Here is a 21,614-nt window from a genome sequence, read left to right on the forward strand (position 1 = left end):
TGCTGCGGCATTAGGTGGCCATCCCAGTAGTACCACAATCATATCAGTGAATTGCTGCAAGCACACAGTAAAAGCAGGGATGGGTTAGCCTTTTTGCCACCCATAGGCAAAAAGGATTTTGGGGGGGAAATGCCGCTGTGCAGCGGTGGCAGTAGGCCGTGGGAAGTGGGGTCAAGGGGAAACTTCCCCCTTTGCCTGGGACGCAGCAGTGGCGGCTGCAGTGAGGTTGTGGGTGAGGAGGAAGTCGTCCCCCTGGTGGTGTTTAAGAAAAACAACGCTGCTGCATGGCAGCGGCAGTAGCTGCAGGAAGGGGGGGCAGTGAGGAGGGGAGAGTTCCCCTTTTACTGAGATGGGAGGCGGTGAGCTCCTTCCAGCTGCCCTCCCTCCTTGCAACTGACTGCACGGGACTCTCGCCTCTCTCACATGGAGGAAGCAGAGAGGCAGGACTCAGGAGGCCTGTGCAGTCAGTAGGGAGGAGGGAGGGCAGCTGGAAGGAGCTCGCTGCCTCCCCTCCCAGTAATAGGGGAACTCTCCCCTCCTCGTCCCGGCCCTCCCCCCACTCCCTGCAGCCTCCGTCACCAGCAGCACGCCCCATCCCACTCTACCTCCCTGGATGAAAGGTAAAGGATTTGTTAAGGGGAACTCTCCCCTTCTCGCCCCCAACCCTCCACGCAGCTACTACTGCTGCCACGCAGCGGTGAAAAAAAAAAAAACACCACGGGGGGTGGGACTTCTTCCTCGCCCCTACCTTTCCTGCAGCTGCTACCACCGCTCCTCAAATTTTGCCACCATAGGCAGATAACTCCTCTGCCTCTCCAGTAATCCGCCACTGAGTAAAACACAGAATGGTAGTCATGTTGATTGTGCTCATGATTTACCCTGTACAAGGTACTGCATGAGGAGGGGGAAATGGAGAAAGTAATAGCAAACTTCTGTATATTATTGAAAGAATATAGGCCTGTTATGCACATGATTTGTGTCTGTCATCGTTTGCATACCACTCAGGGATAGTTCTCCAACTAATAATTTAAAATTGTCTCAAACTTCAATAGCAGATAATTGGTACTGGCCCAAGGCATGACACCTTAGAGACATCTTAGATTCTTCTTTTTTAGTTCCTTCCCATAGCCAAACAATAATCATTTTTTATTTTTCAACAATTTCTCCACCTCCCCAAAACATGTGCAGGCCCTTTGCAGCACTGACCTTCCTTCTAAAATGGTGGTTTGAGATCCAGTTGCCTCCAGCCTCCTCTTTGTTTCAGCCTTCACTACACTGCAACCTCCTCAACCTGTTGAGCTTTCTTCTGGGCATCTCTGCCTTCTCCAGATCAAACTCTGCTTTGCTCTGCTCAGCTCATCTTTGTACCCCACTGCTTTGATTATGTTCCCCTTAAGCCCTTGGACTGTCTTATTTAATTATTTTAAGATTCTGGTTCTTCCCTTCTCAGTCCATTACTCTGAGCTACTTCACATGTGACATTTTCCTACACAGAGATAATGTCAATGACATGTGCATTAGTGTGTCTGTTGCTGCAGTTACCTTGCAGCTTCCCTGTCTTAATCTTAGTTACTTAATTAATAAAAATTATAACCTGCCTTTCTTTAAAAACAAAATCAAAGTGGTTTACATCCAGATTTAAAACAATAAAATACAATAACAGTCAAGCCAGTAACCATAGCATTAGAGAGATACAAGACCTAACAAGATCTAACAGAACAGAATAGCACAGCAGTTAAAAATGCCTGCCTAGACAGCCAAGCCTTGGCAAGGCAGCATAACCTCAGGAGGGAGGGTGCCAATCAGACATCACAAGGAAGGAAGTGCCAGAAGGAGTGGGCCACCACAGAGCAAGCACTTTTCTGTGTGATCCTCAAAAGAGCCTCAGAAGGAAGTGGCACATACAGGCAAGCTCTCTTAAGGTTCTTATTTATTTATTTATTTGACATATTTTTAATACTGCCCAGAAACATAAGTTTTCAGTTTGCAACAAAATAAAAACAGAAAAAGTAAAACATTAGTTAAAACAAAAACAAAAAGTTTAAAACATTACAACAATTTAAAAGTTTTTAAACAGTATTTTAAAACAGCATTAAAACCATTAAAGCAATCTTAATTAAAAGCCTGGGTGAACAGATGCCTCTTTAAAGACTTTTTAAAAGTTGTCAGAGATGAGGAGGCTCTTATTTCACTAGGTAGCGCATTCCAAAGTTTCAGGGCAGCAGCGGAGAAGGCCTGTCCCTGAGTAGCCACCAAATGAGCCGGTGGCAACTGCAGACGGACCTCTCCTGATGAACTCAATGGGCGGTCGGGTTCATGACGAAGATGTTCTCTTAAATACCCAAGGCCTACGCTGTTTAGGGCCATATGGGTTATAACCAACACCTTGTATTTTGCCCAGAAACATATTGGCAGCCAGTGTAGCTCCTTCAATATGAGAGTAATATGGTCTCTCCGAGATGACCCAGAGAACAACCTGGCTGCTGCATTCTGGACCAACTGTAGTTTCTGGACTACATACAAGGGCAGGCCCACATAGAGCGCATTGCAGTAATCCAGTCTGGAGGTTACCAGCAGATGTACCACTGTTTTGAGGTCGTTCATCTCAAGAAATGGACGCAGCTAGCATATCAGCCAAAGCTGATAGAAGGCACTTCTAGCCACTGGCTCAGCCTGGGACATCAGGGAGAGGCTTGGATCCAGAAGCACCCCCACACTGCATGCCTGTTCCTTCTGGGGAAGTGTGACCCCATCCAGAACAGGCAGATCAAAATTGTATCTCGAGTTAAAACCCCGCACAATAAGTACCACTGTCTTACCTGGATTCACTTTCAGTTTGTTATCCCTCATCCAGCCCATCACCGACTCCAGGCAGGAATTTAGGGAGGTTATGCCCTCTCCCGATGATGCTGACATGGAGAAATAGATTTGGGTGTTATCAGCCTACTGATAGCACCCTGCACCAAATCTCCTGATGATCTCTCCCAACGGTTTCATGTAGATGTTAAACAACATCGAAGACAATACAGAGCCATGAAGGACACCATACAAGAGTTCAGATTTTGAAGAACAGCACTCTCCAAGGAACACCATCTGAAACCTGCCCGAGAGGTAGGAGCGGAACGACTGCAAAGCAGTGTCTCCCACTCCCAGCCCCCTCAGATGCTCCAGAAGGATACGCTCCAGATGGTCAATAGTATCGAAAGTCACCGAGAGGTCCAAAAAGACTAACAGAGTCATACTTCCTCTGTCATTTCCCAGTTGGAGATCATCCATCAGGCCGACCAAGGCAGTCTCCACCCCATAGCCAGCCCGAAAGCCAGTTTGAAATGGGTCTAGATAATCAGTTTCCTCCAAGACTGTCTGGAGCTGAGAAGCCACCACCCTCTCAATTACCTTGCCTAGCCACGGAAAGTTGGAGACAGACCTGTAGCTGCTCAACTCTGAGGGATCCAAAGTAGGCTTCTTCAGAAGCGGTCTAATAATTGCCTGCTTGAGACAAGGAGGCATCCTACCTTCCCTCAGAGACGCATTAAAAACTCTACCAGGCCTTCTACAACAACCCCCCTGCCAGATAGTATAAGCCATGTCAGGCAAGGGTCAGGAGAACAGGTGGTAGGCCGCACCATTCCAATCAGGTGGTCCACATCTTCAGGAGTCACAAACTGCGACTGATCCAATCTAATCACAGAAGAGGAGTTGCTGGACACCTCCACATCAGACACTGAAGTAATTGTGGAAATGGAGTCAAAGTAGGCCTCAATACGAGAGATTTCCCCCACAAAGAATTCATTAAACACATCACAGCAGGTAATTGAAGGTTCCAGATTCTGATTCAAGGGAGGAGGGGCACATACTAGCCCTCTCACAACCCTGAACAACTCTGCCGGATGTGAACTTGCAGATGCAAAACGGGCAGAAAAGAATTGCTTCTTTGCTGCACATATCGACTGAGCATAGGTCTTCAGATGAGCTCTATGTTGCAATCTGTTGTATTCAAGCCGAGTCTTTCTCCACTTGTGCTCCAGTCGTCTACCTTGCCGCTTCAGTCCCTGTCCTTCTTCCGTTTACCAAGGGGCCAGTTTTGAAGCAGATTGGAGAGGATGCTTAGGAGTAATCATGTCTACTGCCCTGGTGAGTTTGCTGTTCCACGTCTCCACCAGGGCATCAACAGGATCACTGGCAGAGCCGACACTTGTTATCCAAGGCTTCTTGAAATCCTCTTGGATCCAATAGCCTTCTTGGGCGGACCATCCTAATATGTCCCTCGTCCCTGTGAAGGTGGGAAGTGTTTGTGAGTCCAACCTTAACCAGATGGTGGTCCGTCCATTGCAATGGGGAAATCACAGGATTCCCCACCCATGGAACACCACCCTGATCAGAGTAAAAGACCAAATCAAGCATGTGACCAGCAGTGTGCATTGGTCCCAAGACCACTTGAGATAGGCCCATAGTCATCATGTCCACTACAAACTTCTGAGCTGCCCTGGACAAATTGGTCCCAAAATGAACATTGAAGCCCCCCAGCACCAGAAGCCTGGGGACTCCAACACCAGGCCCAAGACAAAGTCTGTCAGCTCAGTTAGGGACTCTGTTGAGCAGTGAGGCTATCGGTACACCCCCGCCTGGTCCCCAAACTTAAGTACACACATTCGATATTGTCCGACACTTTAACAGGGATGGAGTCTTACAGGATGGGCAGATTTATTCAGAAGCAAGTGGTCCTAATCCCTTTAGGGCTTTAAACTTAGGTCAATGCCAACACCTTGAACTGTGCCCAGAAACAATCTGGTAACCAGTGCAACTGAGGGAGGAATAGGTGTAATATTAACTAAGGACTTTGTCCGCAGTAAAACTCTTGGACGTACATTCTTGACCAGGTGATGTTTTTAGTCTTCAAGGGAAGCTGTATGTAGGGCCTCCAGGTACAATGCTGCATCCAGAAGGACTCCCAAGCTACCAAACTGACTCTTCAAGGATGATATTCCATCCGCCAAATCAACCAATGTCCTAAGCAAGAGAGTCGCTATCTTGCCCAAATTTAACTACAACCTTTTCTGTAACAAGCCTGTTCTCAGCCACCTTTAAAAACCTACTTTTCACATAGCCTTCCTTGTTCCGGTCTTAGTCTCAGAACACTCCGTTCATAATTTTGCCTAATACAGATTTCAGATCTCCTGATCAGTAGTGTAACTTCTTTGTTTTATATAGTCATGTGGCTACCATACCATTTGACATTAACTATTTAGTCACAGTGGTGAACAGTGGTGTAGCGTCAGTTGGACAAGATGGGGACAAATGTCCCTGGGCCACCAGGGTGGGGGGACTGCCATGGTCCCCCTTTGTCCTTGCCCCAGGGCACCTCCTTGTCATCCTCCCACATCCAGTCAGCGTGCTTGCCGGCTGGGAGCTCGAGGCACAGCCCCTCCCCCACTCCTCCCCAGCCAAAGATCTGGTTGGGAAGGGTGGGAGAGGGGCTACACAACCAGGTATTGGCCATGCCCCTTGTGTCAGCATGTGTATGATGTCAATACAGGGGGCATGGCCAGTGCACATAGGCAGTGGGGTGGGGGGGAGCCACCAGTGGCAGCCTGTTCCTGGGCCTCCGGCAAGCTCCATATGCCACTGGTAGTGAATATCAATTGAGCTTTTCCTTGCTGTATTCATATTTGTTCTGTACAAATATCAAGCAAGTGTTTTAGAATTCTGCATATGAAATATAGAACTAGATTTATGATGCTGCTCTTATCATTTGTTTACTAAACATGCAGGACTGGTTTAGGCCGGGGTGGACAGCAAATTCCTGCAGGACATCTGTATAATGTGCAATATCTTGTTAGAATTCTGGGAATCCAGACTCTGACAAATGGACTTTTAACCTCTAATGGTTTGTGGGGTACATTGAAAAATGTGATAGAAAAATACCAAAGTGTTGTGTGGAAACTCCAAAGAAACAACAACAAAATACTGAGGAGAAATTCAAATTGTCATTCTCATAATGTAGTTTATACATAATTTATAGAAAAATTAAAACTTGTAATTGAAACATGTTTGTTTTTTCTCCCCACTTAGGGAGCAAAACTAATTCATTGCAACCTGGGACAAAAATGGAGAGTGGTGATCACCTTTCTACAGTAAAACATAATTCTGACACTAAGAATTGCTCTGTTTTAAAACAATATGCTCCTTCCTCACCATTAAAGCTAGATAGTTTACATTCTTGTTCCCCATTTACTCATAAAGCTAGTGGTATAATGCCAGTCACTAGTACTCAGCAAGATTTTTCAACTCGCTACGGGTACTTGCAGTGCAGTGGTAACAAACCTCATGTTACACCCAAAGGTAAGAACTTTGATGTGTCTGTCAGTGATCATACTGGAATTTTGCTGGATGAGAACAGAAATGGTGTGCCTCCATTTCTTCAAGACCTTGCTGTTTCAACCTACAGAGACATGGCACCCTGCACACTTGAACAGGAGGTAGTCGGCAAACAAGATTATGAAATTAAGTTAGAAAATTCTCCTGCTGCACAGTTGGCTAGCTCTTTTGATTCATCAGTGCCATTGGATACTCCAGAAGATGTAGTCAGAAATGAAATTAACTTTTCTCTGGAGGATCCGATGCAAAAAGGAGGGTTCAAGCAAATTTTACATTGTGATTCCGCCACTGTGGATAAAAAGCTAAGCAGTGAGCCCCTGAAATGCACAGATTCTGAGGAAAAAGCAGAAGAAATGTGGTCAGACAGTGAACATAATTTTTTGGATAATGACATTGGTGGGGTAGCTGTAGCACCATCTCATGGCTCCATCTTAATTGAATGTGCGCGCCGAGAACTGCATGCCACAACTCCAATTAAAAAGCCAAACCGAAATCATCCCACGCGGATCTCTTTAGTCTTCTATCAACATAAAAATTTAAATGAGCCAAAACATGGGATAGCACTGTGGGAGGCAAAGATGGCTGAGAGAGCAAAAGAAAAAGAAGCTGAAAAATTGGGCAATGGAAATAATACTCTACAATCCGATGACAGAAATGCACACCAGGACAATGCAACCAGAGAGAGTTTTGATGAAGACAATGAATTCAACCAAATTCCATCCCGCCGAGCATTAACAGTAACTCATGATAACATCATAACGGTGTCTACTTATGCCCTCACACGTGTTGCAGGGCCTTATAACCATTGGGCATAAGTTTGTTTTTTAAATAGCAACTGTACAACTTTGCCTTGGAGCAGTGTTACACAATAATTCCTAAAGGTGCTGTTAAAGAACAAAGTCTTGTGTGGTTTACTCTTTGTCATCTCGACCATTTGAAGGCTGAGGTAAAAAAAAAAAAAGAATTTTTTTTCTTAAACTGTGACTTTATATATTTTAACATCTGATTCTCAAGCACATTTTAAGCAAAAAAAAAAAAAAGTATAGTTAAATGATTTTGGCTAGGTTATTAATCCTGATTGAATTACTCAGTTTTATTACCTTTTGGGGGATTTATATTTTGGTGCTTTGAATCGTCTGTTTACTACAAATGGGCTTTTTATAAAGATTTTAACAGATTTCACCTTTTATGATGTAAAATCAAGTTAGACAGTATTAGCTATACACAGCTCTTGGTGCTTAATCACATCAAACAGTTAAAGATAAGCTGATTTATTTCTTCATGGTGCCATTGCTCTTACAGCTTCCAATCATTGCTATGAAGCCCAATTTAAGGATAAAGAACCAATGATGATTTATCTGTGTATAGATTTTTCATGTATGTATAGTTGTGTGTCTGTGTGTGTGTGATCCACACACATACACAAACAATATCACTAGTGATGGTTGGAGGTTGTGAGCTGTAAATATATATATTTAAAAGCACTTTCTATTTTTAACGTTAACTTGAAATAGTATAAGGATCACATTTGTCTAAGGTTTGTGCATTGTCTAAAAGGATTTATTTTTTTCTTATGTTGAGTTCCACGTTACTACAGCAGTTCACATATACTAAGAATATTTGGTTTTTAGCCTTGCCCCTCCTTTTTTCCACTGACATTTTTGCTTTGTTTCTAAACAAAAGGTTGTTAAAATGCAGAAAGTTCAATATTTGCAAATATGAATTAAGACACATTTTGTCCATTCCTGTATTGCTATGGTGTGGTTTTGTTGTAAGAATGAATTTACTATGGTTTGTTTTGAGCAATAAGTGCATAAGTCTCTCTCATACGGAGCATTGCAAGTTATGTACAACAACCAAATGTTCCTAATGCCTCAGGGGTAGAGTTGTTATGGCATCAGAAACTGCCCCCCCCATAGAGTTGCCTTATTAATATTTTGAAAAGTAGAACTCTTTAAGTTTTAAGAGAGAAATTTGTAGTCTTGGATGTTTTATAATGCATTTATTAAAATCTCCAGAATGTTCATCAACTGTTAGTTGTCAATTCAAGAAGGTTTATAAATTTATTCTATAAAATATTCTCCTCCGCATGCCCCATGTTAAAAAAGAAACAGTGACATCTAAGGGCTGATTCGCACAAAACATTTCATAGCTTAGTAATAAGGCACATAATTTGTATGTGGAACATCCCAGGTTCATTCCCTAGCATTCACCTCAGTTAGGAAAAAAATATCTTGAATTGTCAGAGAACTTCCCCAGTCCTAAGACCTTGGAGAGATTTTGCCAATCTGTATTGGACTAGAGATCAACAGTCTGAATTAAGGACTGTTCTCTAATTCAACCTCCAAATGGAGGTGAATGGGTAGGACTATACCTACTACTATAAATACTATTCCTCTTTGCAACAAAAAAGTTATCAAAGCAGTTTACATAGAAAAATAAATAAGATGGTTTCTTGTCCCAAAATTGCTCATCATCTACAAAGAAACATAAGGTAGACACCATTAGTAGGGATTCTGTGCTCAGGTTGGATAGAGACATTTGTTCTTCCCCTGCTAAATATAAGAGAGTCACCACTTTTAAAGGTGCCTGTTTGCTCAGTTAGCAGGATTACACCTGCTGCCAACACCCCAGCGTTGGCACACTTGGCCACGCTCAACATCTACATGTCCAGTGTTAGTGTGAAAGGGCTCGTGCAGCTTTTCTATGCAATTGGAAAACATAAAGTAATCAGAGTTTCTGATAATATGGAGGAGCTGTACACATGGAGGTGCATATGTATTCAGTTCTTGCACACTAATATGTGAGTTCTGAGCATGACCAGCAGTGCCAGAGGGCATAGTTTGGGTCAGTGAACATACAGGAGGATTGTGTGGAGATCCCTTTAGTGTAAAGCAGCTCCATATCTCTTAGTTTGAAGCCCAGCTACATTATAACTAGTGAGCTCATTGAAGGTCTGTTGTGATGTTACACTTTCCTCCACCTTGCTGCTTCTCTATTCAAATATACATACCTTGCCAAATATTACACAAGCAGAATCTCTCCAAATTTTTTACCAGACAAAAGGTCAACTACACATGGGAATAGCAAATTCTCTTAATTTTTCTTAATTTAATTTAATATTCCTGCAGGGTGTTTTTCCTTTGCAAAGCTTGTGCCAGGGTTTTCTCACTTCATCCGCAAAGGTTGCAGGATTGATCAGCTCAGATCTTTGAGGACAGCTGACTAGGCATCGCCATAGAACATTGTGACAGCTGTCACAAAGCTCTTTCTTCAGAAGTTGTCCTGGCAATGATCAGACATTGTCAGATATTTTTCTCTCACGCACTCACCCTGATACATCCCCATCCTGCTCTTCTCTGAGAGGCAGGGCTATTGAAATTTCTAGGGGCCAGTAGCAGATGCTTTAAGTACCCGTCTGGCATAGGTTTGTGTTTTTTTTTGGGGGGGGGGCTAGTGCATGTTGTATGCTTATGCAACAACATCAATTTTCCTACTTGATCTTAAGGCCTAGACAGAGGAGAATGCTAACTAACAGATTAGACACTTGATTGCCAGGGCCCTGTGAATAGTTTGGGAATGCCTGATGGTATAGCATTGCTGAAGCTAAACAGATGTGGGTCTCCCCGGGAACCCCATGAAAGAGCAAGTTATAATAAATAAATAAATTAAATAAATAAAGACTTGGTTGCTCTAGGCAAAACAGCCTGTATGAATCAGACCTTAGTTTCAAACAGTTAATTAACTAATTCACTTTGTCAGCATGGTGGCATTCTAACAATATTAGGAGTAGACACTTCCTATCTGGAATGCTATAGCATCCCACTCCTTTTCTCTTCTCTACCTTCCTCTTTTTGTAAATGTTGTTACTGAACAATCCATTCAAAATATCAACCCTGATATGGGTCATGCCCTGCAATTTATTTTCAAGAGATTGACCAATCCAATTAAAATCAGTGGGCTCTGAATTAGTATGGTTTGTATGAATAATGGTTGTAGGCCATAAGGGTGAGCTCTGATTATATCCGTGTCCATGGTGCATATAAATTCTGCAGATATAACCAGAGCTTGAATTTTTACAGATAACATACTTGATGATAATATATTGTGGTGCTGTCACAAATGTAACTGAAATGTCTAGATCTGCTTTCTCTCCTTTTCTAGACACGGTGCTTTATTTTTACAAATGTCTACCATGGTTGTGTGTTACTCTGAAAATGTTTTGGTTTGTGAAATATGTGAATACTAAAGTTTACCCTTAGATGCCTATGACTCTGTTAGTACAGAAATGTACATGTGAAGTTCATCCCAATTATCTCACTGCAGCTGCTTTGCATCATATTAGATGTGCATTGCAATCCAGGAATTAAGAGCACTGCAAGAGACTGCACTCCCACTGCTGAACCTATGGCGCTCCTTACCATCTCTCTCTACCAAATAGATGGTTATCACTGTTATCTGCACGAATGCAAATGACTTGTTAAGCAAGTGAGAGAGTAGGAACAGGATGTTTGTGTACTGTTCAGTACCTGCATTCTCCCCACCCCCTGCCTAACAAGTGATTGCTGCTGTTAAAGATGGCAGTGCTGATCATATTAAGTGATGCATTAAGCGGTACAGCAGCACTGTGCGCAAAGTCTGGTGCTTGATGCAGATCTGGTTTTCTTCCCCACCATCTGCAGCCATTTGCACTCCCAATAGGCCAGCTGTACAAGCAAAAACCCAATTTCTGTTTGCAGATAGATGTCAAAGAACTGTGCACAGTTCAGTGCATATTAAGCAAGCATACTGCTAGTCCCATTAGCTCCTCTGGAACCTGAGTTAAGCCTGACTGGTTCCGTTTTGTGGCTGTGATCCTACAGCCACTTAAGGATTCTTATGAACATTAACAAGGCATTATTGCATATTGGATTATACCCTCAGATCTAACTTTTAATTGCAATGCCATGCCATTGAGACCAGTTCTACAGTTCTTATGCAACAGCTCATTGAATCAACTGGAGCTTTAATAAAAGATTTAAGGAGAGGAAGATTTCAACCCAGTCTTTCTATTTTTAGAGCAAACTGTTTTAAAAAATCATATGCTGCATTTTTGTTCAAAGTTTATAGCTCTATTCAGACTTTATGTTGTATGTGCATATAGGTGTTTGTACACATGTACATGTTTTTGTGTGAATGACTGTACATGTGTTCATTTTAAAAGTGAACCTGGGTACAGATGGAAAGTGTACTACTGTATGTGCATTGAACATAATGTGTGAATAAACTGTACATACATACAGACCTGCAAGTGTGTGCACTGTAAACAGATTGTACGTGCGTTGAACATAACATGTGAATAGGGTTTATAGAGGATATGAAGGGATTGTAAATAATTTAAAAGTAAATATACCATCATTTTGTACCAGCAGTTTTCTGCTTCTTGAATATCTATATACATTAAATTGTTATGGTATTTTTGTGTGCCTTAGAACTACACTTTAAATTTTTATATTTTTTGTGAGCCTAAAATTTATTAAAAATAACAGCTGTTTATTCAGTAAGTAGGGTTGTGAATTCTGGTTACTCAGCTGCACAATTCTGTTTTTGGGTACTGCTGTTCATTCAAGCTTTATGATGATAATTCTGTGGAAATAAAACTTTTTGAGAAGAATTGCTGGCTGTTGAGAAGGAGAACTAACTTGGCCACAACTGTGTAGGTCAGAAGGAAATAATTAGCATTGAATACCTGTAATGAGAGAATCACTGCCCCTTGTAAATTTACCATGTAAGATTTGTGGAGTATGCACTGCTTACAAATCAATCAATGATGGATGAATGTCCACTTGATTCCTTTTTTTCAGATTCTGTACCCCATATTACACTTTTGTGACACTAGAATGTTCAACTCTTGAAACCAATTAATTCAAAAATAAGCACCACTAAAAAGTTGTCTACTGGGGTGCATCTGATAGGATCTCACTAACTCTTTTGTGGGGTGTAATGTTTACCCTACTGCTCCTGTTGGGAAAGAAAGCAAGTCTTGAAACGACAATGCTAAAATGGAAAAGAAACATGTCTTTAAAGTGTAAATGGCAGCCTGATACTAAATCTGTTACTTGGAAATCTCACTCATTACAGTGGGATGTGCTTCCACATTGTGAATTTAAGGTGGGAGTGAATGATCCTCTTTAGCAGCTAATAAAACTTTGTTAGATTCATCAAATTATCAAAGCATTTTAAATATACTGTTGAAATTAAGATCAACACCTATTATTTTGTTCTGATTTCAACAATATATTTTAGAATACAACAGTATTGCTTACAAAATGACTGTTGCACTTAGAAAACAATGTAGTCAATGGCATTTATATTTTTCCTGTTGCTTTACAAGCAAATAATACCTATCAAGCATGTTTGCAGAATACAAAATTACAGCTACTTACTGCATATACAGCTGTGTGCTATTTATTGTAGCATTTCAGAATATTTATCATTTTTACATAGATGTAATTTTGTGACCAAGCTTATAGCTACAAAGGTTTGTAATAATTTTGTCTTGTAATTGTGACTCTTTGGGGCTGTGACATGCAGAAAAATCCTCGGGACTGCTGCAGCAACTTTCAGATCAGTGATGTTTGTGCAGGCCATGCATGCTTTTTGGTGATAAAGCAATTTGGTCTAAGATTCCCTGTTGCTTACAGCATTGTCCTCCTAGGCTTGCTGATTCAGGAACTAGAGACTCAAAAATGACACATTGAAAACAAAACAAATCACTGTTCCCTTGGTCTGCTTCAACCAGCTTCTAATGATCATATTAGCAGTGGATTTCAGCCCTGCAAGTTGCTTGGCATACGGTTAATTCTGTTGCTGCAAATAATAGTTTTCTATTAAATTCCTAGTTCAACCCATTGAGTTCTACAAAAGTATGCTTAGCAGTAAAGTGAAGCATGTAGGTGGGTTGTAGTAATTACGTTAATCTGGAAAGGGGCTTATGTGTAGAAGCTAAACCCTTCACTGTTTCAGCCTAGATGCTTAACACTTTGCTTTATCGTGCTTGTACAAAAGCACAGCTTGTATTCTCTACTGAGCTTACGTGTTTGCTTTTACTGTCTGTCTTTGTTAAGGCTCTTAGAACTGTTCTTGTCTGCTATGATGCATCTTTAATTGTCTACTTGGAAACATTTTTGCAAGGAGCCAGGATCTGAATAAAAGGGAGGATGTTTTCTAGAGCAAAATTTCTTATAGCACGAAATATTGAGTAGTCTGTGTGAAAAGAACCACTTCCCTACATAATCAGTCAATTTTTCCTAATGACAGTTGTTATGGAAAGCACCATATATACTTTTAGACTCTTGAAGATCAGTTCTTACAGATCTTTTTCTAGCTTGCTCCTCTAGGGAAATAGCTAACAGGGCTCTTAAGTACAGGGCCTACCGTCTGTAGCAGTAGAAGATCACATGAGGTCGGACAAAACTTAGTAGTTTTCACTAGCTACAGTGACTATGTGCTGACTGGTATTCTGCAAATTATTCTAAACTTCATGGCCCTGATCTAGGAAATGGTAGTAGTGCTTTATGGAAATTAATGAAGCTTAAGTCAATTACAATATTGATTTCAGCAGGACTTAAACTTAGCATTCTTTTGAATGGGATCAGAACTAACATGTAAGAAATGTTAACATTTGTATGTCTGAGAAGCATCCTCTATTTGAATATCCCAGCTTTTCTGTATTTCCATCTATGCAGACCAGCCAATAAATCTATGAGTTAGCATAGCATTGCAACATTTGTGATGTTTATAACTTAAATATATTTTGGGGAAGGGGGACTCAGTGGCTGGTGGGCATACACAGTTCCTTCCACCCTCAGCAGCTAAGGGGAGATGCAGTGATGGCAGCAGCAGCTCTTGTTTCTCATCACCCTGGGAGGGTGGGAGAAGGAGTCCCTGCTGCCAGCATCCCCTTCATTAGCAAAGAAAAGATACCACCAACTTGGCCGTTCCTTCTGCTCCGCTTCCTTCTCAGTGAATGGGGTTTCATCCCAGAGGATGAAAAGGTGGCTTCTCTTATCTCAGGTGGCTCTGGAAAAATGTTTGCTAAGGAAGAGGGCTGGAGGATATATAGTGCTGCAAATCTCTCACATCACCATTGCCTTCTCCCACTTTCTACTCCACTCACAAACATCCCCTAGAGGTGGGGATTCGTAGATGGGGAGGTAGGTGCAATAAAGTAGTGGTGGCAGAAAAAGCGCATGATGACATTGTTTCTTTCTGGTACCCACTGTGTGGGCCCTGGGGTCTCAGGGGATGGTAGCCATGGGGCCTCAAGCTGATACCCAACTTGACCAGCCCCTGCTATGAATACAAATATGAAGAATATTTATATACCGCTTTTCAACCAAAGTTCCCAAATCAGTTTACATAGACATAGATATAAATAAATAAAATGGCTCTCTGTCCCAAAGGGCTCACAGTCTAAATAAGAAACGCAAGATAGACACTAGGGATGTGCACAGAACTGCAGCTGGGCGGTTCGAAGGCGACAGGGGTGCCTCTTTAAGGGTGAGGGAGGGTTCACTTCCCCCTCCCGCTGCTTTCCCACCACCACCAGCACCCGTTGCTGTTAAAAGTCTTCAGGGTGGCAGCGTACCTCCCTTCCGTCCTGTTGCCCATGGCTGGAAGTACTGGGCACTTGCGCGCACGTGATGGGCGCATACAAGCCTGTTACTTCTAGCCGAGGAGGGCAATAGGGCAGCAGGGAGGTACACTGCCACCCCGAAGACTTTTAACAGCAACAGGCGGAGGGGGGGTTAAGCGGCGGGAGGGGTAAGTGCACCCTCCACCACCCTTAAAGAGAAACCCCTGTTGCGTTTGAACATTGAACCGGACCCCGTGTTCGAACCTGTTCGGAGGCCCGTCAAAGGGCCTCTAAACAGGTTCGTGCACATCCTTAATAGACACCAGCAAAAGCCACTGGAGGGATGTTGTGCTGGGGATGGATAGGACAAGTTGCTCTTCTGCTAAATAAAGATAATCACCACTTTTAAAATGTGCCTCTTTGCTCAGCAGGGGACACCCTTGGTGGTCTTTCAGAAACTCTCATGGTTTGTATAAGGTATGTGTGTTTAAAGGAATCTCACAGATTATTTAGCAAGTGACTAACATTGCACTGAGCACTGAAGGTAGAAGGGGCAATACCTAATTTCATTGGCTCCGAGTTAGCCTTCTCAAAGTTGGGCTGTTGAGGAATATCTCCTAAGATGTGTGAGGCTATTGTTGCATTAAAACTCATATTACAAAAACCAGTTAGTCTCTTAAATGCCACCATAGGTTTTGTCATTTCACAGTGCAAGCGTACCACCATTTTTAGCATATTTGTAATAGCTGTAGAATTCATTCTCTAGACCTAGATCAATTTTCCTAGAATTGGCTTGGCCCTTTAGATGTGGCTATACAGTCAGCACATATTCTCCATCTTACACTCTTAAGAGTAACTAACCAAGCGTTGTATGTAGATAGAATGTAATGGAGATTTCATTTGAAGTACATTGGTAGCACAAACACACAGTCCATCAGACACACACACAAAGTGTGCTGTAGCAAATTTATTTAAAATTCCACTGCTAACCCCAATGTTGGTACCTGACATTGCATTTATAATTTCAAATGTAATGAACTGCAGCTTTAATAAATGTGGGTCTCTTTTCAAGTGCCAGTTTAATGGAATGGGTTGATGAAAATAACATCAAACTTGTTTAAAGCACCAGTTTTTATACCAGTCTTGCATTAAATAAGGCGCCAGAGTGGTTGTAACATTTCCAACCAATAAGCTGCATCCAAATGGAAGCTTTTTGCTTTCAGTTAGGCCTGTGCAGAAGCTTGGCTTCAAAATATTGAACCTGAATCATTTATAGCTCCCCTTGCGACCTCCACACACAGCAGCCCTCACACAGAACTTGGGACAGTCCTTAAGGGAAGTGAAGCTGCAGGAAACCCCAGTGATTTTGTGGAAGTTGCACAAAGAATTCTGGGACATGTATTGCTTCCCAACATTTTCCCTATAGAGCTCTATGAGGGGAAAGCGTTCACCATTCATCTTGCACTATGTCACTGGGGCTTCCTGTAGCTTTGCTTCCTTGTTCAAGGACACTCTCCAGTGTTGTGTGCACACTACTTTATGTGGAGATGAGCAGGGGAGTGCCTGCTTCCACACAGGGTGAGGTGCACATGATTCAGCTGTGAAGTACTGAAGCCAAACATTTGTGCAGGCCTACTTTCAATGCTGGAGAAGCCTTCTATAAAAGGAAGCAAACAATTCAGCTGTGTAATCAGAGAATTATTTCTTTTGACTCCCTCTGCTTTCTCTTAACTATTCTGGCCAGTGAGACCAAATCATTGTATTGTATCTTAGCAAAGTTAGTCGTGCTAAACTCTATTGAACTCATTTCAATGGGACTTTGGAATCCTACTTTTTGTTTTTAAGACTACAATGCATTACTTGTTGTTTTTAACATCCGAGTTCACATTTAGACTTTGTATACATTGTGATTTAGGATAGCTTTGCAGATGGAAGGAATAAGCCACTCCCCTGCTTATCTCCACATAAAGTGGTCAGCTCATAAGATGGTAAACCTTGAGACAGTAAACCAAGCCATGATAGTGATAGAATGTGGTGCTCTGTAGAAAATTTCCTCAACTTAATCACAAATTAAGTTGAGCTTAATAATGGTGATAGGTCTGAATATGCACATATATCCCTTTAGAATTGACATTTTAATATGATTATGCCAGAGAGCAAAATTAATTATTCAGACCTGTAGCTCTGATATAAAATGTGGCACCTGAGAGGTACTCCAGGAATTACCATGATGACAGCATCAATATTTAAGCATGGGGTGAGAAAGAATGTTCTACATGTAACTTGCTTAGAATATTTTGTGGCTCAATCCCTAAAAAAACTGTTAGACTGTCTGTGAGCAAGTTGGACTTATGAGAGTTTCACATAGCTGTTCCTATGTGCACGCCACAGGCATCATTTCAGAATTACAAAATGCTATCATAATCATTAAAAAATTATTATTGCTTTCTGTAGGAGTTTAGTTTTAGCAAATATACAGTTAAAACTGGGAGAGGAGAGCTGGTCTTGTGGTAGCAAGCATGACTTGTCCACTTAGCTAAGTAGGGTCTGCCCTGGTTGCATATGAATGGGAGACCACATGTGAGCACTGTAAGAGATTCCCCTCGGGATGGAGCCGCTCTGGGAAGAGCAGAAGGTTCCAAATTCCCTCCCTGGCTTCTCCAAGACAGGACTGAGAGAGATTCCTGCCTGCAGTCTTGGAGACGCCGCTGCTAGTCTGTGAAGACAGTACTGAGCTAGATAGACCAATGGCCTGACTCAGTATATGGCAACTTCCTATGTCCCTAACTAGAATTAAATATTGTCCTGGCCTAGACTGCACCTACCAGCTTGCTTAGTTACACAGATGTCTTGAGGGATACCTGAAATGTTTGGGTAATTGAACTTCATTTTAAAAGGAGTGTTCTCTAGGATTAACACTGATATATAGTTACAGGTACACACACTAATCAGATAATCAAGTTTCTGCTATATATGAGATCCATATTCAATAAATGCTTAATACATGACAAGAATACAAGTAGTTTTTGCTTCTGTGGGTGCCATTTTATAGTACTAGCCAAATATGGCAGCTTTGAGATTCTGTGTGTTTCAGTGCTATTGCCCAATGTTTTTAAGACTTCAAAGCTAGAAACGTTCATAATGCTTTGTAAAATATCACAAATATATTAATCATAGTTGCAACAGAACACAAATGTTTGATACTATCTCATATTGTTTTGTTCAAGTGTTCGAAGAGGGTTTAAAAAAAACCACAACCCAGCCAACCCAATCATGGGCAGCATCCAGTTTAAGGCCCCTTTAAATCAATGGAACTTATCTAATTGATTTGCTTAGTCATCCTTGGTTATGACTAACGGTTCTGGATTGTCCAGTTTCTGAACATGGCAACTATTTCAGAAGCATAACACCATGCATCCAGAGATGCACCCCCGATTTCCACACCCATAGATTTCAAAAGCAGCTTGATGATCTGTCTAGCCAGAATCAAGAGAGGGGGAAATGCTGCTGAGGGCATCAAGAGGCAAAACTGATAATCAACATGGTAATCAGAATACTAAAGGAACAATCCACTTAAAACTAGTTGTGACTAACAGCCAACCTTGCCTTGCTGAATTAATTGAGACTTATTCCCAGGCTAGTGTGCCTCCTCATTCAGCTATGCAGCACAATCAATTGTGTTTTTACTTGTGAGCACCTTTTGCTGAGTTCAATGCGGTTTCAGTAATTGTGCATAGGATTACAGCCAGAGTGCCATAAAAACCATTGAGTTTTTAGCATATTTATTTGGAAGTAAACCACATTCTGTTCAGTGCCGTGTGCTTCCTGGTTAATCCCATTTTTTAAAAGTGCAACTTGCTTTTGAGTAAAAGTGAATAGGATTGGGCTGTACATCCCTTCGATTTAAATGGGATGTAGTTGTTGCTAGCATTCACTGGATTGTGTCCAAAATGTATTATGCAAGTTTATCACAAAAGCATGTTTCTGTGAATACAGTTTTAGTAGCCTCAAAGTTTAAAAAAATAGGAAAATACATTGTGCGAAAGCAGAAGAACTTGAGCCTTATTGTTGACTAATATTCTCTGTACTTTTCTTCCCTTTATTTTTTAAACTGGGATGCATACAATATTTATTTTTCAACATTTAACTTTGATTTTGGTGGATTTTTTTCCTTTTAACAATCTACTGTATTTAGATTATCTGATGGAGAAATTAAAAGGCAAAAACATTTCTGTTCTTTTCCATTTACCATTTTTGTTACTAGTAAGAGAAAAGTTGTTTAACTATTCCACAAAACAGGAAAAAGAATGAAAGCTACTTTATTTCCTTGGGGATAAATATATTTGAATATTCTCTGCAGACAAGGGAACGCTTACCAGCAGTACTTGAAGACTTGTGAGTTTTGACTGCATGTTACTTGAAAGATCTTACTAAGCTACTCTTTTTGGTGCACAGCAGTTGTTGTACATGATTTCATGTTTATGTAGCAAGATGCATTGAAATTGTATTGAAACATACGTGTAAAGATTGTTGTTGTGGAGATGGTCTGTTCTGTTTTTTATTTTTCTTATGTCACATCTGTTTAAACCGTATATGTTTCTTTTTAAAATGTCCTAATTGAATAAAGCGAGATGAGTTACTGTCATTTAAAATATATTTTAAATTTTTGTCATGATTTTTTCCAAAAGATATTATTACAAAGTGTATCATTCCTGATAACACAGAACATTGTGGATGGCTTCAAATAAATTTTATACTTCTATTTTGCACTCGGTTGTCTTTATTTTTTTCTCTTAATAAACTTGGACAAGCAAATATTTAAATTTGCTTGTCCAAAACAGATTTGCCAAACAAACAAAACCCTCACCCCATATTTGTCTCTATGCAGAAATGTGACATGTGGAACAAAATACATCTTGATGATAGCTGAAATATAGGAACATTTTGTCATTTTTTGCTGTCCTCTGCTCTTGTGCTTTTAACAGCAGCTTAATATACATACATTAGGAGGTGCTAAATATATGTTGTGAAAAACATATGGATTACTGGATGGATTACTGCATGGATTACTGTAACAAAACTCTGTAATTGGAACCTTACTGATTTAGCCATGGAGGGCCCTTCACTATCAAGGCATTTCAAGCAGCCTGTTGACAGCTTTCCAGCAACTGTATTTGTCTTGATGATATAAATTGTCAAGTACAATTATGATTCATATATTTATGGTATTTATTAGTTAACTCCGCTCCTAATTTTTTTCTCCTGTCGCTTTCCCCCAACTTGCTTTCCCTTAACTTTTCCTGTTCCCCCACCTTTTTTCTCTTTAATTTTAACAGCTGCAGTCCACATAACAGGATGAAGCCAACAGATGAAGCTTTTCAGACCAGAATTATTAAGAAAGGCTTTATTTTATTATTTTTAGTTTTTATTTATTTGATTTATATACCACCCTTGCTTTGTTTATAATGAACCTATCATAGCTGATGAGAGCGCAAATATCCCTGCCCATGTACGCTGGCAGTAGTATTTAATATTTACGGCAGCAATGGAAATGGACTTGAGGTTGTAATTAGAGGCTTGCCTAATCAGTTATTTGTTGGATTTTGTCTCTTGCTTGTAGTGTTCGTAGCTATAAAGGGTATGGGAGCGTTAGCCATTTAGCAAATACGTGTAATGCTCAATAGAGGATAAACCCACTCGTTTCATTAACGTGAAATTACAAAAGTATTTTAAACAACGGTCTAATACTTGGTGGAAAGTGTGAAGAAGCTGGATGGTATTGCAGTGCAGATGCAGGACTCTATATATTTCTGGACTGCCTGGTGAGCTCAGGCAATAATGTGCTTTCGCGGCCTGTATGGAAATGACAAGGGACCTAAGCTGGATCGGTTTTATTTATCGAGGCCCAGATCCTTTCCTTGGGTGTAGGTTTTGCTGCCCGATAGTAAAATGGCGCAAGGCTCGCCCTCCACCTGCAAGGAAAATGGCGACAGAACGCAGCGCCGTCCCGTAAATCAACTGACAGCATTTTTCCTCCGTTCTTTGCTTCCTTCGTCGGGTTTTCCACTATCGGGATAAAAAGCCCTCCTTTTGACACATGCGCACTATTGCCGCCTCATTGTTTTGGAGACCACGTCTCCATGTTCCGGTGTAGTAGTACCACTTTTCACTATCGGAAGTTTATCAGGAAAGAGCAGGAGGAAGTAGTGAAATCTGATGTGGTAGCGGAGAATAAGGCGCCCCTAGCCGGTCAGAAAACCCTACAGTGCAGGACTCCTTGATGGATAGGGTGAAGTGGGACGACACGAAGGGGGCGTTGAGAAGGAGGAGGCAGGAACGCTGCTGCTACCGGCTCCCCGCAAGGGGCGGAGCAGCAGCAGCAGCAGCCGCGCAGCTCCGCGTGAGGCATGGGTTGGCTGTTCCGCTGCTCGCGGCTGCAGCTCCTTCCACCGGCCCTGCGGATAACCGGCCTCCGGCTGCGGGCGCCGCTGCTCCTCCTCCCTCGCCTCTGCCCCGCGGGCTCCTTGGCCTCCCCCGCCTCCCCCCGGCCGCCGGCCCTTTCCCCGCAGCTTCGCTCCCTCTGTCGGCGGCGGGGCCAGCCCGGCGCAGCCTCCTTCCC

General features: G+C 41.7%; 1 protein-coding gene across 4 annotated transcripts in view; it reads left to right on the plus strand.

Annotated features, from left to right (window-relative positions):
* TET1 (tet methylcytosine dioxygenase 1) overlaps nt 1–19,757 on the plus strand; it is a 156,388-nt gene extending 136,631 nt beyond the window's left edge. For all 4 annotated transcript variants that reach the window (XM_053308021.1, XM_053308022.1, XM_053308024.1 and 1 more), the window contains one exon: nt 6,073–19,757. In XM_053308021.1, the coding sequence (XP_053163996.1) occupies nt 6,073–7,193 (1,121 nt within the window). In that variant the 3' untranslated portion in view covers nt 7,194–19,757. The remainder of the gene's footprint in view (nt 1–6,072) is intronic.
* Nucleotides 19,758–21,614: the final 1,857 nt, after the last annotated feature.

Source organism: Hemicordylus capensis, chromosome 3 (genome assembly GCF_027244095.1).
Source record: "Hemicordylus capensis ecotype Gifberg chromosome 3, rHemCap1.1.pri, whole genome shotgun sequence".
Classification (NCBI taxonomy): Eukaryota; Metazoa; Chordata; class Lepidosauria; order Squamata; family Cordylidae; genus Hemicordylus; species Hemicordylus capensis.